Below are 15,000 nucleotides of genomic sequence, written 5' to 3' on the forward strand. Positions count from 1 at the left end.
TTTCCACTTCTTGAGAAACGGCTATTTGAATTTACACCTTATTGCTGATGTATTCCCAATTCTGACAATACAGTATCTCTAGGATCATTTCTATAGTAACAACTTAAACATGATGTAAAAAAAAAAGTGCTGTAAATGTGCATAATTGCTAACATTTTGAAGTTTTGTGTAAGTTTATTTAAGCTTTATAGAATGATTCTCCATGGTCAGTGCTTTGTAACAGTAAAGCTGTAAAGTTTCATTAGGGGTCCAAGCACCAAAAACAGATTAATGCAAGATTTAGAAGAGATGTGCAACATTACGGCCACAGTCCAAATAGTCCATATACTGTTTGTTTATAGTTACATTTTAATAATAAGTCAGTTCCTGTTTTCACTTATATTATACACTCAATGGCCAATTTATTAGGAACCCATATATGTTTATAACTGTATAACGGTGTGTTTGGAGATGCTTTTCTGTTCTGAGGCAAAGAGTGGTGATTCGAGTTACCCGACCCTTCCTGTCAGTGTGAACAAGTCTATCCATTCTGATCTTAATATTTACTGACCCTTTTGGTTCATGCCTACATGCATTTATGCTCTGAGCTGCTGCCTCATGATTCCATGATTAGACATGTGCATGAATGAACAGATGTACAGGGGTTCCTAATAATTTGGCCAGTGATGTTATAATATCAAAGGGAAAAATGGGAATATATGTGTATATATAAAGGCCATCATAAATAGACCATTGTACCATTAACTATATTTACTACACACACACACACACACACACACACAGTCTGCTGCTGGCTGCTGGACCGAGGATGTGGAATGTCTCTCGCTTGAACACACACACTCTTGCTCCCTCCTGCTGGGAGTCTCTCTCAGAGGGGAAATGTGTGAAGAGTGTGCTGACAGGGCAGCAGAAGAGCTCAGCAGGCTGTGCCCTGGCTAACAGTGGGAGACGTGTGTGTGTGTGTGTGTGTGTAGAGTGGAAAGAGATGAAAGCTGAATTATACCTTGGCTCCTCTCAGGGCCTTCAGAGAACACCAGCTCCACTTTGCCATAATCCGGAAATCTGGGATCTGAAACCCAAACAGCAGAGTTTCAGTGGATCTGTGTGAGCCGGGAAACTAAATTACAACACAATCGCACAGTTTGCTTAGCGCACACACACACACACACACACACACACACACACACTTGATGATGGTGAAACGAATACATTGCTCACAAGGAAGCAAAGTTACTGTTATTAACATTACAGATGTGTGTGTGTGTGTGAGTGAACCTTTGTTGGCATGCTCCATGTCCTCCTTCTCGAACATCAGGCTGTATCCCTGCACGGCTCCGGTGTGGAACTGCAGCCTGAACACCAGATCCCGCTGAGATGGACTGCTTTTATGGAAACACTTCACCTACACACACACACACACAACAGAGACATAACTTCAGCCCTGAATCTCAGTATCTTAGTGTGTTTGATGAACTCGTGTTAATCTTTAGTGAATCAGGTTAATGGTTATACCATTATGTCTCCTTTCATTAGCTGAGCCGGCTCAAGGGCGATGCACACCTTGTGTCTGTGGCCTGGTCCGATGTGACTATAAACACACACACACACACACACACATACACACACACACACACATATACACACACATACACACACCACATCTATTCAGATACACAAGACAAGGGAAAAAGCTGGAAAGCTTCCTTTTGGACTACTTCCTACTTCCTGCATTCTATAATCATTATTACAGAGCTACTATCACAGAGCTACTGAATCCTGCATTCTGATTGGCCAGAAGCTGCTGATTAGTTTTCTATTACTCTACTGTTACTATAGCAACAGCAGACAAACTTTTACTGTTCAAAAGTCTTTCTTTCTTTCTTTCTTTCTTTCTTTCTTTCTTTCTTTCTTTCTTTCTTTCTTTCTTTTGTTACCTAACACTTTCTTTCTCTCTTTCTTTCTTTCCTTCCATACTTTTGTTACCTTACACTTTCTTCCTTCCTTCCTTCCTTCCTTCCTTCCTTCCTTCCTTCCTTCCTTCCTTCTTTCTTTCTTTCTTTCTTTCTTTCTTTCTTTCTTTCTTTCTTTCTTTCTTTCTTTCTTTCTTTCTTTCGTTACCTTACACTTTCTTTCTTTCTTTCTTTCTTTCTTTCTTTCTTTCTTTCTTTCCTTACATTCGTTACCTTAAACTTTCTTTCTTTCTTTCTTTCTTTCTTTCTTTCTTTCTTTCTTTCTTTCTTTCCTTCCATACTTTTGTTACCTTACACTTTCTTCCTTCCTTCCTTCCTTCCTTCCTTCCTTCCTTCCTTCCTTCCTTCCTTATTTCTTTCTTTCTTTCTTTCTTTCTTTCTTCCTTACTTTCGTTACCTTACACTTTCTTTCTTTCTTTCTTTCTTTCTTTCTTTCTTTCTTTCTTTCTTTCTTTCTTTCTTTCTTTCTTTCTTTCTTTCTTTCTTTCTTTCTTTCTTCCTTCCTTCCTTTCGTTACCTTACACTTTCTTTCTTTCTTTCTTTCTTTCTTTCTTTCTTTCTTTCTTTCTTTCTTTCTTTCTTTCTTTCTTTCTTTCTTTCATTACCTTACACTTTCTTTCTTTCTTTCTTTCTTTCTTTCTTTCTTTCTTTCTTTCTTTCTTTCTTTCTTTCTTTCTTTCTTTCTTTTGCTGTTCTTTCATTAATTCCTTATATTTATCCTTCCTTCCTTCCTTCCTCCCTACTCTATCTATTTTCTTTCAGAGGAAATGAAGTCAGCAATGAAGTCAAAGGATGAAAGCAGAGTGCTGAGTAACTCACTAAACTCCGGAGGCGTAGACGGCCTGCATGCCCTGATACACCTTTATGAAGGGACGACAGACTGCAACACACGGAGAAAACACAACCTCATGTCACTCATCCTCCTGTACAGAGCAGTGATCTTTTCCTCCTGTCATTTATCTACTGGATATTAAAATAATCAAATACAAGAAATGGAAAAATGCTGAATTTGTTGCAATTAAATCTTGTTGTATGTCAAAACTGTGTGGGATTATGGGAAATCCAAGCTGTGCTCTATTGTGAATGTGAGCATAAAGTCTCTACAGCAGAGAAATGTATCGTGTGTGTGTGTGTGTAATGATTGTGGTTCGTCTGATTTATAGTGACTCTCACCTTCCTCTAGTGCATGTTTTGCAGTGTGTGTGTGTGTGTGTGTGTGTGGTGTGTGTGTGTATGTGTGTGTGTTCGCCTGATCCTGCATGTACACGCACCTCTGATTGTGTTTATATGAATAATGGCGATATTCTTCTCTGTTTGCCTGTCAGTCTTTTGAATCCGAGTCTGCAAACACACCCGGAGAGTTTTTTCCTCTCCTGCAGCACGTAACACACCCGAGACACGTGACCTACACGCCACATCACCTGCTCCAGGTGTGCTCCGAGGTGGAACAAGAGTCCACTTGGAATAGATTCATCAGCTCTAGATACACACTCTAGGTCCAGGAGGATTTCAAACCAAACCCTGGTGCTCTGTCAGCAGCTGTGATTTTGTATTAAGCTTAACGTTGATGAATAAAACACATGCTCTTAAAAAGATCGACAATATTAAGTCGAACCTCTGAGTGAATACAAAATTGTTATAGATATAAAATATATCAAATAGACCAAAGCACTGGACAGGACAGTCATGAGAACATTTGGACCGTTTGGCTCCAATATTGTTGTTCCAGTTACAAAAAAAAATTGGAAGCAGGTGTAGGAAAGGAAAAATCTGATAAAGCAATAAACTCTCATTAGCAGAGCTTTTTTGGTTTCTTCTGTGAAGAACCTAGTGAAGAACCTACATGAGCATGAGTGGGGAATTGTACATGTGTAGAACAATACATGAGAACATGAGCACAGAACCCTGTGAGTATAAAACCTTAAACATGTCGGAAAAACCATAGAAGAGTGTGGAACCCTGCATGAGTGTCAAATCGTACAAGTGTAGAACCCTACATGAGTAAAGAACCTACCTGAACACAAAACCCTACATAATTGTAGAACCCTGTACGAGTGTAAAACCTTACATGAGTGAAAAACCTTGCACATGTAGAACCCTATATGAGTAAAAAAAACCCTACATGAGTATAAATTCGTACAAGGGTAGAACCTTACATGAGTGTAGAACCCTTTATGAGTTAAATAAGTGTAGAACCTACATGAGCACAGAATCCTACACTCTTGTAGGGTTCTACACTTAATTGTGGTTTACACTCATAAAGGGTTCTACACTCATTGTGGGGTTCTACTCCCATGTAGGATTCTGTGCTCATATAGATTCTACACATATTTAAGGTTCTACACTTCTGTAGGGTTCTACCCATGTAAGGTTCTACTCTCATGTAGGATTCTGTACTCATGTAGGTTCTTTACTCATGTAGGGTTCTACATGCATTTGCAGTTCTACACTCATAAAGGGTTCTACACTCATGTAGGGTTCTGTGCTCATGTAGATTCTTTACTCAAGTAGGGTTCTACACTCATTTACAATTATACACTCACATAGGGTTCTTCAGTCACATAGGATTCTTCGGTCATATAGGGTTCTCCAGTCACGTAGGCTTCTACGGTCATGTACGGTTCTACACTTGTGTAGGGTTTTAACACTCTTACAGGTTCTTTACTAATAAAGAATCTACAGTACATGACCACAGAACCCTACACGAGTGTAGAACCCTTCATGAATGTAACACATTGTATGTAACACAGTGTAGAACTCAGAATGTAACACAGTGTAGAACTCTACATGAATGTAGAACCCTACACGAGGTTCCAAGTGGAACCAGTTCAGAATGCTAAAAGCACTTCCCCATCCAAGAACAGAATCATATCTAAGAGCCATATTCCGAGTTTTGGGAGTTAATTCTACTCTAAAAATTCCATCAGTGACCACACAAACCTCCGGAGTTGTCGAAGTTGGGAATGCCGTGAAGGATGATACAGTGCAGGAAGAGCGGAGAGGTGTTCATCTTCATGGAGCCACTGAGCAGACTGGTCAGGATCCATACGTATCTGAAGAGAAAAAGCATCAACATCAACATCTCAGCTTAAAGTCTAACTTCTGATCTAATCAACCTAAAAGAACGTTCTGGAAAAACCCAGGAATACGTGTTGTTTACGGCTTATTTGGGAAATTTCTGGAAGATGATTTGTACTGTGTGTTTATTCTGTTGTTCGGAACACAGTGGAAACATGCTGCAGGGTCTGGAACAGCATCAGAGCAGATCCACCTGATTTAACCTCTTAAACTCCTGTTTACATTTCCAGACCCTAAGGCTTGTGGGTGATGTTCAGGTGGAAGAGCTGCTAATGTTGGCCCTCGCTAATCACAGCGCTAGTCCATGGTGGAGGACAAAGAGGAGGAGACAAGTGACAAACTGAAGATATCCAGAACAGAAAAACAAGGAAGGAGGGATCATACAAAACAGAAAGAAAAGATTAAATTAAATTAAATTAAATTAAATTAAATTAAATTAAATTAAATTAAATTAAATTAAATTAAATTAAATTAAATTAAATTAAATTAAATTAAAAATAATTTTAAGTAAATAATCCCTGAAAAGAAAAGATACAGAAATGTAAAAAAAAAAAAAAAAAAAAATTTGGAATGAAAAACTAAAGATATCCAGAACTGAAAAACAAGGAAGGAGGAACTGTAGAAAAGAGAAAGATTAAATTAAATTAAATTAAATTAAATTAAATTAAATTAAATTAAATTAAATTAAATTAAATTAAATTAAATTAAATTAAAACAATATAACATTAAATTAAAAATAATTTTAAATAAATAAGGCTTGAAAAGAAAAGATACAGAAATGTCAAGAAAATATTTCAGAATGAAAAACTGAAACAGCAGGCTTCAATTCACTAAGTAATTGAGGGAGGAACACGAAACAGGTGCACATATTAGGAAAACAAAGCAATTACAAGTTGAGGCACATGGCACAATATAAACAAAAGCACATAAAAGATTCAAAGGACAAGCACAAGCAGCACTCACTACAGTGAGAGGGAGAATTTGGGACACTGTTTTTCAATAATTCCTGAGAATTGGGGGAATTTGTTTAAAAATTGAAATTGTTTTTTGAGCAAAATTGAGATTTTTCCGGCATGTTTTTATTTACTTCAGAAAAACAATCATGTGGTGTAACAGTCAGGGTGAATAAACATGTCTAAGACTTTGCTAGCTAAGAATTTCCAAAGAGGAACTGTATTCCTAAACCAATAATGGTTCTCTGTCATGGTGTATGGTTCTACGAAGAACCTTCAACATCTATGGAACGTTTCTTTAAGGTCCTTTAAGCAAGAGAAAGGTTCTTTCAGCTATAAAAACAAGTTCATTTCAGCACTAAGAAGAAAGAAGTTCTTTTGTGAGAACCATTTACTGGAAGGTTCTTTATGGAACTAAAAATGGTTCCTATATGGCATATCTGCCGAAAAAAAATTTTTTTGGTTCTTCCTGGGACCTTTATTTTTAAGAGTATATAACCAGTTCGGGTTGTAAGCATACAGCATTTGTCAAAATGGCATAATAAAAAGATTTTAAGGAACAGAGATCCCCTGAAACAAGATCAGCGACAAGGTACGAGATGACATCGAGGTGGTCTTTGCTAGAACTTTACTCTTGCTATATTATTTTTTTTTGAAAACTTCATATACACCTATATCTACATCAGAGTTTGATGTCGGTGATTCACGTGTCATAATGAACCACTCGGGTGGTTGGTTGATAGCAACGTGAAAGCGAGTCGAAGACAAAACAAGAAGACAAAAGCTCCAGGTCCAGCGCCCTGCCTGGCTTGTGTTGGCATTTTGTTTAGTCGTTTGCTTTGATCCAGGTGTGTCATTGTGCTGGAAATGAGAGATGTTTGCTGGAAGAACTCAAAGACTCCTCTGTAATAGAATTAATACCAAAAACCACTTTAATCAAAAGTCACCTTTTATTTTTTGCTTTATCTGGAGGCTATCCTGTCACGTTCCAGTGTTTTTAATGACTCATATAACCCTATTTATGTGATATACACACACTTCTACATCAATATTTCTACAACAATATTTCCTTAAAAACATTCGAAGAGCTCAACTGGCAGGATAAAGGAACATCCAGCTGTGCCAAATTCTTCTTCTTATTAGCCGTAACGAAAAAGAGTTATAAAGAATGACAAGACCACAAAATTGTCTCTCCATTACAACGCCATTGCCTTGCATAAGTATTCACCCTCTTGAAAATCATTATATAGTTACAACCATGTAGATTAGATTAGATTAGATTAGATTAGATTAGATTAGATTAGATTAGATTAGATTAGATTAGATTAGATTAGATTAGATTAACAATGGTGGTGGGAGCATCATGTTCAGAGCTACGGTTTTCCTCATAGCTTCTTCTTTTTTTTTCTACATGATTTTGTTAATTTATTTTTATTTTTATTATTTAATTTTTCTATTTTGAAATTTTTTCTACAACATCAGTGTGTTTTGTTCATTTATTTTTTATTTTTTTAAAACTTTTTCTACAAGCTCAGTGTATTTTGTTAATTTATATTTTTTTTAATTACAACTTTTTTCTACAAGATCAGTGTATTTTGTTAATTTATTATTTTTATTATATTGAATTTTTTTCTATATGATCAGTGTTTATTTTTTATTTTTCTTCTACAAGATAAGTGTATTTTGTTAATTTATTAATTAATTTATTTTTTCTACAAGCTCAGTATATTTTGTTAATTTATTTATTTATTTATTTTATTTTGAACATTTTCTACAAGATCAGTGTATTTTGTTAATTTATTATTATTATTTTTTTTTTACATAATCAGTGTATTTTGTTAATTCATTATTTTTTTTTATTTTTAACTTTTTCTACAAGCTCAGTGTATTTTGTTAATTTTTTTTTTTTTTATTTAGATTTTGGTTTTTGGATTTTAATTCAGAATTTTTGTCTACTAGACCAATGTATTTAGTTAATTTATTATTTTTATTTAGAATTTTTTTGCGACAAGATCAGTGTATTTTGTTAATTTATTATTATGTTTTTTTTATTTTGTTTTATTTTTTTAAGTGTTATAAATGGATAAATGAAGCACGGTGATGGGAGCATCATGTTCGGTTTGTCCTCATAGCTTCTTCTTCTTTATTGAATTTGGTGGATATTTTTAAGCAGAGTCATGGTTTCGCCGTAATGTTTGTTGTATCTATTTCTTTCTGTTTTTCTATTTAAAATGAAGAGTTAAATGATGTGTCCTGGGATTCAGTAATTAAAACATTTATCATTTTTTTTTTACATTTTACCTTTTCTGTGAGGGCGTCATCAGAGCAGAGACTTTATCATCATAGAATTTTCTCATGGCAAAGCGATCCAGTGCCTGATCCGCGCTGTAACACACACAGGTGTAAGGTTATTAACATAATAACACATATATAACAGTGTTATTACATAATTATATACATTATATACATCAGTTATTTCATAGATTTTAGTTAAACTCAAGTTCAGTGTCAGATACTGAATAAAAATCTGAAGTTTTCAGATGACACACACACACACACACACAGGATACATGAGTGAGTATCTAGTAAAGCCAGAGATTCCAGCATGGAGAAGCTGAATGTACTGGTTAAGTAAACACAGGGGAGTAAAGGCTCTGTGTGTGTGTGTGTGTGTGTCAGTGTGTGTGGCTCTAAACCAACACACATTGGGAACTCTTCAACAGAGGCCTCTCTCTGTGACTCTAAATGGACAGTGTCTCTAAACACACACACACACACACACACACAAACCGTGGGCTGGCTCACACTCTACTTCACAGCAGGAGTGTGTATACGAAGCAGATCAGCAGAGATACATATGATAATGAAAATTTAATTCAAATGAGCAGGTGAGCAGCAATGACCAAGAGTTCAACAGAACAACACACACACGCTGTAACCACGGCTACAGGTAAAAACTAGTAACAGCTAATTAACTGAGCTAGCTTGCTCAAAAGTTGATGAATAGATAGATAGCTATATAGATAGATAGTTTTAATGCTGATCAGAAACCTGGTGTTGGATTCTTGTCGTCAGTGTGAGGGTGTACAAACTTCTGTACTCATACACACACTGTATACACGAGTCATATTTCTCATAATGAGAGTTGTAAGTGACCCACGCTACTGAACGATGTGGTGATGCTCTGTAGCACTGATGAAGATGCTCTGTAGCACTGATGAAGATCAAAAATCAAAAATTCAGTAATATTTTGTAGTGAGGTACCTGGCGGAGATGTCCGTGAAGTGGACGAAGGAAGAGATGATCACTCCGATCCTGCCTTTACCTCCCTGCAGCACAGAAAACAACATGTGACCAAGGCTTCTGCGGGAATAATAATAATAATAATAATAATAATAATAATAATAATAATAATAATAATAATAATAACATTAATAATAATAATAATAATAATAATAATAATAACAATAATAAGTAAATTATTATTATTATTATTGTTATTATTATTATTATAATACAGCAAACAAACAAAAGAGCAAAAATAAATAAATATAAAATAAATAAAAGTAAAATTTCAATAATAAACAAATAAATGAATAATACATCAAAATGAAAGTAATATAAAAGAGAAATGTTCAAATATTACAAAATATTATTCTTGAAAGAAATATTTATTTTTATTAAATATTTCTTTCAAGAATAATATTTTGTAATATTATATTATATATAAATAAATAAATAAATAAATAAATAAATAGTTTGTAATTAAATGTAAAAAAAATAGTAAAGTTAAGGCAAATAATAAAAGAAAGAAAGAAAGAAAGAAAGAAAGAAAGAAAGAAAGAAAGAAAGAAAGAAAATATAAAATATATACATATTTGACTTGTTTTAATCAGTGCCAGATGAAGAATGAACAGATGATGAATAAATGTTTATCAGTAATGTGTTTCAGATATTTTCTCTCATACACTTGAGTTTGTTGATACAAATTCTATGCAACTAAAGCGCTAGGAAAAGAAAAAAAGAGCAGTTTTTCTGACCTGTAGAATGAGCACAGTGTAATTTGTGTGTAATTTCACATCACTTTCCTTTGAACGTAATCTTTAACTGGACCTCATACAGGTCGATGAAGCATAAAACTGCTTTGGTAAATACAGTCATTTCGCTATCATTTCTTAAAAATAGAGCTAGAACATTCTGGAAAGCAGTAAAAGATTGAAAAAGTGATGATTAAGTCTGTTTTTTTTACTCTGTTACAATTTTAGCACACTGCATACCAACTTTATTTATTTATTTATTTATTTATTTATTTATTTATTTATTTATTTATTTATTTATTTATTTTTTACAGTATTTCCATACTTCCACACAACTATACTAAAATATTAAGAAGTGAGACCAAAAAGTGTTAACAAAAAGTCTATCTATCTATCTATCTATCTATCTATCTATCTATCTATCTATCTATCTATCTATCTATCTATCTATCTATCTATCTATCTATCTATCTATCTATCTATCTATCTATCTATCTATCTTTTATGTCTATCTTGGCACAGACTCGAGTTGACTTCCACCATTCAGTTGTTTGCTATTTAGTTGTCATTTTTCTCTATGTGAACGTTTCCTTTTATGGAGTTTTGGGGGTGTGACCATATGCAAATCAGCTGTCCTGTTCACACACAAGTGTCTACACGCAACTTTAGTAGGAAATGTAATAAAGCACTTCTCCGTGTGTAAAATCTGAGCAATCTCACCCTGCAGTGGATGACCACCACGTGCAGTGGGTCATTGTTCAGCCAGTTCTCCATGGCCTTACAGATGGTGCAGATCTTATCCAGAGGAGGAGCATGCAGGTCCGGCCAGCCCGTGTCTAAAGTCTGAATAGGAATCACAGACATCAGTGCTGCAGGTTCTCAGGTGTCCTCACAATGAAGAGAACATCAAATCAGATCTAAATTCCTCAGACGATTCAGCGATAAATGGAGACACTTCCTATCAGAACAAAGAGCTGTTGCTATGGAAACAGGGACTTTGATATCATAACACCTTCTGACCAATCAGAATTCAGAATAGAGGTATAAAGAGATGTTTGGAACGTTGGGCGGTGTTGGTTCAAGCCTTTTAGATGACTAATGCTGCTGTTACCAAACACGCAGTCAACACACTCCACCCACACACACACACACACCCCAGCGCTCTCTGTGAGCCATTTCCAAACAGATCTATTTCCATTACCTTAGGGTTCATCTTGGTCAGGTCATGTTTCTTCTCTGACAGGTTGATCACCTGGAACAAAAACAGGAATATGAGCAAACCTTGGAGAGAGAAAAAAAACCTTGGCTATGAGCTGAAAGCGCAGTACCACGAGTCCCCACTAGGCTCACAGTACAGTACAGTAATGTAGTAACATACTGCCTTAATGTAGGCTTGTGAATCCTTCCAGTTATTTTGTCTTTAAGCTCATCTAAAGAGACTTCTCACAGATTGTCTCTTACTATCATCCCAAATGAGTAAAAACAAGTCGAGACAGATAGAGAGATTCGCTCATCACATGACAGCAGACAACACTGGAGATCTCAGGTCTGAGTAAACAGTCATTATTCTCTCTAATACAGTACAGATCAGCATCAGTAACAATTTTTTGTGTAATTGTTGCAGCCAAAAATGTTTGAATTTCAAATTTTGCATTGAGATTTTTCTGCTGTTTGTTTTACATAAATCTACTTAAATTGCTGAAATCACAATTCTTCTTGTAATCTCCTCCCAGTGAAGAAAGAAAGAAAGAAAGAAAGAAAGAGAGAAAGAAAGAAAGAAAGAAAGAAAGAAAGAAAGAAAGAAAGAAAGTGTAAGGTAACAAAAGAAAGAAAGGAAGGAAGGAAGAAAGAAAAAGAAAGAAAGAAAGAAAGAAAGAAAGAAAGAAAGAAAGAAAGAAAGAAAGAAAGAAAGAAAGAAAGAAAGAAAGAAAGAATTAGTTTTTTTTTTATAACAATTTGGATTTTGTCACAAAGAAACATCTTTAAAATATTGAAATTAAAAATCAAAATTTATATATGTATCAGTTTATGAATAAATAAAAGCATATTTCAAATAAATGCATTTTTTTAATTAATGTTGTGCTATATTTACAAATATATATATATATATAAGATATAAGATATATATAAGATTTATGAACAATATCGATATTTGGTTAAATGATGGCAGCAATATTTTTATTTATTTTACTATCATTTTTTTGATGTAATTACAAACTATTGTTATTTATTTATTTATTTATTTATTTATTTATTTAATTAATTATTATTATTATTTTTATCTTAATGCAAATTTTGAAATAAGCAGCAAAATCAAGCTTTTTTTAATGTTAGGAAATGTTTTTGGATCACATTTAGAAATATGTTTACATTCTGCAAACCTTTAAGAAATGTTTTGAAAAACAACAATTATAAATATTCTGCAACATTTTTTTGCGTAACCTAACAACTAAAAACTTAGATGCAATATTTGTTGTCTGATGTAGTATAAACAAAGAACTACAAATATGTTTATGCAACGTTTCTCTAAATGTTTTTATAACGTTTCTACAACACTTGAACGTAAACAAATGTTTGTGTGTAATATTTATAAACTTTTTTCAACATATTTACAATGTTTTTACGTTGTGTAAATGTTGCTGCAACGTTTCCAGTCAGTGAAATATATATATATATATATATATATATATATATATATATATATATATATATATATATACATATATATATTATAAACATTTCTTCAAGACGACTAATAGTAAGAATGTTAAAGGTTGTGGGAAGGTTGTGGGAAGGTTCTGACAGCGTTTTGGTGTAAACTATTATTACAGCAGATGTTTTAAAACAAAACCTCTTTGTGAAATGTTACAATCGAACCTCCTCGGAGTTTCCGATGACTTTTTAACCAAGTCCTCTATTCTCAAGGCTTAAACTCATGATTCCGTTTTGCTCAAAAGGATGTCGTCAAACCCCTGCAGTTGCAATGAACGCATTAATTGCTGTTGTCTCTAAAGCCAGACTTTGAAAAAAAGAGCTCTCTGGGCAGACGTTCCCTGCATGACGTTCAGGAGACAAGCTGAAACCTATTCCTCCAGGGCCTATAATCCTGAGCTGCTGCTTCTTCCATTTCTCCCGAGCTGGAGTGTGTAAACACCCAGGCGTGTCTTACCAAATAGTTATCGGCATGTTTGGACTTGAGCATGCGTGTGACGTCCTTCAGGTTGTGCAGGTAAGTCTCCTCAGTGCAGGCCTGCGGGAAGGACACTGCGATGATGCGCTCCGTCACATAGGTCAGGTCAAGTTCGTAGCCTTCTTCCATCTCTGCGAAGAAAAAAAAACAAAATCAACATGGCCGCCGCCTCAGGTTTACACTGGAAGTTTAAAACATGCAATCAGGACGCTTCGGGTTTACTGCCTGCAATTGTTCGGCCTCGTCGTAAAATATTGCTCATCACACCACTGTAAAAAAAAACAAAAAACTGAACCTCACCGCACAAACATACAAGACAAAGCATAAAAGCGTAACTTTCACAATAAGCACAAAGAGAACACAAAGCTGAAATTACTGTACATATTCGCTCGTAAAGGTTTTACTGCGCAGAAAAATGATAGCCTTTTTCCCCCTGATATGTTTACCTGAGGGAAGTAAATACTGTACTTATTACAGCTTTACGGAACAGTTTACATAAATAAAAAATGTTTCCATTACGTTTAGAAACCTTTCCATAATGTTTATTATCGGTAGGAACCTTAACAAAATGTTTATACGTAACATTTACGATTTTTTTTTTTATTATTACGACAATGTTACCACATTTTTACTTAGTTATAAATTCGTGGATGGAATATTTATCAACTTTTTGTAGCATAAATATGTTTACGTAACATTTAGAAACGTTTCCCCAATGTTCCTACAATGTTTTCGTTGGTAGGAATTTTAACAAATGTTTGATTTAATGTTTATAAACATTTTTACAATGGTGTTATAACATAACATATATACCTCAGATAAACATTAGCAAAGCTAATTTCAGTTGGAATGTCTGTGAAATGTTTAAGTGACTCAGCTGAAATGTTGTGGCTGAAATTCTGTGTTTAATTACACCGTAAATGAGCGCTGGTTCGCTATTTTGTTTCTTGCTAGCTGAAATATTGGCTGAATATCAGTTCCTGAATGTTAATTCTTAACATAACTGCTGCGTTTATTGTTTTTTTTTTAATGATTTAATGTGTCCTAGCTAGCTAGAGTAGAGTTTGTATTATAAACTAGTCTAGCTGATGGAGTTACTATATGATCATTAACCTCACTCAGAACAAGACGCTACAGAACTGAGAAACTTCACAGAAAACTTGCTACGTGTTCGAGTTTATACATCATGAATGAATGAATCCTGGTCAATTTGCTACATGTGGTGTCCAGGAACGAGCTAAATCCCGAGCACTTCCTGTGTTTCTAGAGCTAGGGAACGCTTCCTGCCGCATGGCTTATCCATCCCTGCTTATCCCAACACAGCTATATCAACAGAGAGAAGAGCTGGTGCTCTGAAACAGCCGTGAAGCTGCAGGTCCTGATCCTGGGTGTTGTCCTGCTCTATTCATTCGAGCAGCGAGGCAGAAAAACGAGGCCGAGTCGAGTGAGGAGCGAGATTCAGGATAACCGATAGGTTCAGAATCTCAAAGCAGCTTCATTTGTAATGAGTTACAGATATAAACCTGGCCTGCAGTTCTCCAGCGAGTTTAAAGTCTGAAGTATTTTTAGTTCGAATGCTGAGAGATATTTACTTTGCCTGTTTGGTTTGTCTCAGAATTCCCCTGCTGAAGCTTCACTTTTTACTCTTTATTCATTAACTACGCTGAGATACAGAAACTAGATAGATAGATAGATAGATAGATAGATAGATAGATAGATAGATAGATAGATAGATAGATAGATAGATAGATAGATAGATAGATAGATAAAGA

General features: G+C 34.7%; 1 protein-coding gene across 4 annotated transcripts in view; it reads right to left on the reverse strand.

Annotated features, from left to right (window-relative positions):
• Positions 1-15,000, reverse strand: part of LOC131356000 (tensin-3-like) — a 63,270-nt gene that overhangs the window by 32,582 nt on the left and 15,688 nt on the right. For all 4 annotated transcript variants that reach the window (XM_058394707.1, XM_058394708.1, XM_058394705.1 and 1 more), the window contains 10 exons: positions 13,208-13,359; positions 11,240-11,290; positions 10,759-10,881; positions 9,266-9,330; positions 8,303-8,386; positions 4,911-5,023; positions 2,790-2,850; positions 1,513-1,588; positions 1,276-1,402; positions 1,004-1,069 (listed from right to left, as the gene is read on the reverse strand). In XM_058394707.1, the coding sequence (XP_058250690.1) occupies positions 1,004-1,069; positions 1,276-1,402; positions 1,513-1,588; positions 2,790-2,850; positions 4,911-5,023; positions 8,303-8,386; positions 9,266-9,330; positions 10,759-10,881; positions 11,240-11,290; positions 13,208-13,357 (916 nt within the window). In that variant the 5' untranslated portion in view covers positions 13,358-13,359. The remainder of the gene's footprint in view (positions 1-1,003; positions 1,070-1,275; positions 1,403-1,512; positions 1,589-2,789; positions 2,851-4,910; positions 5,024-8,302; positions 8,387-9,265; positions 9,331-10,758; positions 10,882-11,239; positions 11,291-13,207; positions 13,360-15,000) is intronic.

The sequence above is a fragment of the Hemibagrus wyckioides genome, linkage group LG07, assembly GCF_019097595.1.
Source record: "Hemibagrus wyckioides isolate EC202008001 linkage group LG07, SWU_Hwy_1.0, whole genome shotgun sequence".
NCBI lineage: Eukaryota > Metazoa > Chordata > Actinopteri > Siluriformes > Bagridae > Hemibagrus > Hemibagrus wyckioides.